Source organism: Pistacia vera, unplaced genomic scaffold (assembly GCF_008641045.1).
Source record: "Pistacia vera cultivar Batoury unplaced genomic scaffold, PisVer_v2 Contig65, whole genome shotgun sequence".
Taxonomy (NCBI): Eukaryota; Viridiplantae; Streptophyta; class Magnoliopsida; order Sapindales; family Anacardiaceae; genus Pistacia; species Pistacia vera.
In genome coordinates, this window is record NW_022196501.1 from 1 (window position 1) to 3,510 (window position 3,510).

A 3,510-nucleotide genomic window follows, 5' to 3' on the forward strand; every position below is an offset into this window, starting at 1 on the left:
TGCTGTCACATAAACTAAACAAAAAGAGACTATCTATTATGTGGGAAAACGCTTTTTATTTTTGACCGTTTCACGACTCTTCCATATCAGTTTCCCAGATTCTTGGTCCTCGAGTTCTTGAGGCTTGTCTTTTAAGATAAGAAGTAAAAGGAAACATCAAAACGAAACGACAACTACTTCATCTTTTTTTCTTCTCTTATACTATTCTCTTTTGTTATAAATATTACTATTATCACTCGATAGAGTCCTCCTCTCCATTATTATAAAAGACAATGAAATTTGCTTATGACATGTCCTCAACCACACTAGTCAAATTCTGAGATTTTTAATCCACCATTTGGCCCCCTACTTTTTGAGTTAATAATTAATACTATCAATGTGATTGGTGTGACATGAAACAGAAAACTTGATCACACACCCTCTAACAACCGGCAAGAGATCAGAAATCAGAACCCAAAAACAAATTTTGTATAGGAAAAACCGAAAAAAAAGTTGTGAAGTCTAGATCTAATTTCATTGATCAATAATTTCATATACAGACTGATTAATAACATCACATGAGATGATGCTCTAATTAAACACAAAATAATTGAACAATATCAAAATTGGAATATCATATCAAAACAAACCCTATACATTTTCTATGCAACATATCTCATCACACTTAATTTGAAGAGAACGTACGTTTTCTCATTCAATTCAAACAGTTGATACTTCAAGTTGGTGCCTCGGAATTTGAAGATGTTGTAGCTGTAAACTCTTCAATGCACCCCCACCTGATCTCCTTTTCCAAAGACTGTTTTCATCTCCTTTATCATCTGGTTTTGCCACCTTCTTGATCACCGGCAAAGGAGGATCCATTTCAACTATGTTAATGCAAACATCACTCTCTTTAACATCTTCAACCTTTGGCTTATTACTTACACCATTCGTGGTCACTTCTCTTCTTCTGCAACAAGTAGTAGTAGTTGTTGTAGCTGTAATGTTTGTATTGGCAGTGAGATTTTTCCCGGAAAAGAGCTTCTTGAGTTTGAAGTACTTGACATTATTATTGCTGTTGTTGGTTTTAGTGGAAAGGGTGAGTTTGTGAGAAGTAGGGAAGCCGACTATCTTGTTGGTTCTCTTAACTTGGCCCATGCAACCGATCTTCGGAGATAAAGGGTCGTTAGAAACGGAGGTAGATCGATCTTCCCATTTGGGAAGCGCCACGTCTTTGATGGAGGGCCTTGAACAAAGCATAGGCAAGAATGTACTCTTGTGAATATACAGGTTTTGGTGATGAAAATGGTGATTATACCCATTTCCCATGTATGTTTTGGATGTTGTTGAGAGAAAGAAAAGAATAGAAAGAGAGACGCAGAGAGTTGGGTTAGGATGAGAATGGACTGTGGAGAATAGGCTAGTAATAAGAAGAGGGCATTGAGTATGTCAAACAGTCAAAGATTTTTTTTTTTTTTTTTTTTTTTTTTTTTGGGAGGGAGTGTTGAGTTTGTCAAAAAAAGGAACAAAGTCTTGTAAATTGGGAAGAAGACTAGAGTATAATTCTGAAGTTTACTGGGTCCTGTTGACTTAAAATTTAAAAGATGAAAGATGAGGACAAATGAGAAGTCTAATTTAACACATGGGAAGGGGCAAGGCAAGAGGACCAATATTGATTTATTCTGGTGTAAAATGAAAGGCATAACATAAAGAAAGCAAAAATGTTAAATGGGTTATAATTATTATTATGAAAACCGAAGCCGGCCAATCTAATTATGCCCACTTTACACGCTACTGCTTCTAAAATCATACACTCACCCATCTTTTGTCTCCTTCATCCTTTTAATTATTCAACCCAAGAGACGATTCTGAATATGATATATCTTACGTATATGAGGTTTTAAGAACTTGACCCTTGAAAGAGAAACATATTATTATATGGTTGAAGCCACTCTCCACTTTGAACCCAATTATTTCTATCCTTATTTCACCACACCTTCATCATTCTGTATTTTGTCTTCTTTCTTTTTTTCACTGTCCTTATAGTTTATTTCTTATTCTTGATTGGTTTAAATAGTCAACCAGTCAACACGTATGATAATAAATAATTAAATCAATCCTCCTCTCATTATTAAATTAAACCTTACTCAAATCCATTTTCGTTGGTTAAATTTACCTAATTTTCTTAATATTTTCTAATTAAATTAATTGTTTCTCTTAAATATTTCTAAAATAACCTCTCTTTTTTTAATTTTTTTTTTATAATTAAAGTATTCCGATCAGTTTGTGTGTACTTCAACTAATTTTTAAAGTCTATTAAACACCTTAGAGTATATCCAAATAACTCTTTATATGACTCAAACTCTTTATTATAGAGAGTTTATCCATAAAAATAAGAATCTAACAGACTCTTTATTCTTTAAATATAAATTAAGGAATGAGTTTGACTCTCCACATCTAGAAAGTCAAATTTCACTCTCTATCCTAATTTTAAATAATAAATTACAAGTTTTCATATATTTTATTTATTATTTATCTCTCCTATTAAGTTTTTTTATTGAAAAAAACATATTCTTTCTCCTAAAATTTAAAAAGTATATTATATTTGAATAAAAATTTTGTTCTTTATATTTAAAAATTAATGAAGATGCTCTTTAAAATAAAGAATATTATTAGAGATGCTCTTACAAATTCAAATGATCAGGTCAATTGTAATATTATTATAGTAGATAATCCCAAGATTTAAATCCAAAAACTTAAAAAAATGGAGCAAACTTCAGTGACTAGGGGGTGTTTGTCTAAGTTTATAAGTTGGTCAAACTAGCTTATAAGCTCTAAAACTAAGTTGACATGTTTGTTTATAACTTTTTTGAACTTATAAGTTAAGCTTATAAGCAAATAAATAAAATAAAAAATAAAAAAAAAAAAAAAAAAAAAAAAGGTTGGAGGGGGAGGGGAGATACTTTTTTTTCCTTGATAAGCAGCACTCAGCTTCTAAGCTAGTTTGACCAAGTATATTATCATATTATCCTTGTTTAATTTTAAAATTTCATAGTATACCCTTATTTAATATAGTACAATTTTTAATCATTTTATAATAAAATGTACTTATAAGCTACATTTTACTGGTGTTTGTCTAAGCTTATAAGCTGGTCAAAACCAGCTTATAAGCTCTAAAATTAAGTTGACCTGTTTGTTTATAATTTTTTTGAACTTACAAGTTAAGCTTATAAGCAAAAAAAAAAATAAGTTGGGGGGAGAGGTATTTTTTTTTTCTTGCTTATAAGCTCTCGGCTTATAAGCTAATTTGACCAAATATATTATCATATTATCTTTGTTTAATTTTAAAATTTCATAGTATACCCTTATTTAATATAGTATAATTTTTAGTCATTTTATAATAAAATGTACATATAAGCTACATTTTATCAAACACGTCAACTACTTATCAGTCACTTATAAATATTTTAACCAAACACATAATTGCTTAAAATTTTAAATGCTTATAAGCTAATTTTCATAAGCTCAGAC

The 3,510-nt window shown here is 30.2% G+C and overlaps 1 protein-coding gene across 1 annotated transcript; it reads right to left on the minus strand.

Annotated features, from left to right (window-relative positions):
- Positions 1-525: 525 nt before the first annotated feature.
- LOC116111787 lies at positions 526-1,416 on the minus strand. The gene has a single exon (XM_031397941.1). It carries the CDS (start codon positions 1,306-1,308, stop codon positions 700-702), a length of 609 nt encoding a protein of 202 aa, XP_031253801.1. The 5' UTR covers positions 1,309-1,416; the 3' UTR covers positions 526-699.
- Between the last annotated feature and the right edge of the window lie 2,094 nt (positions 1,417-3,510).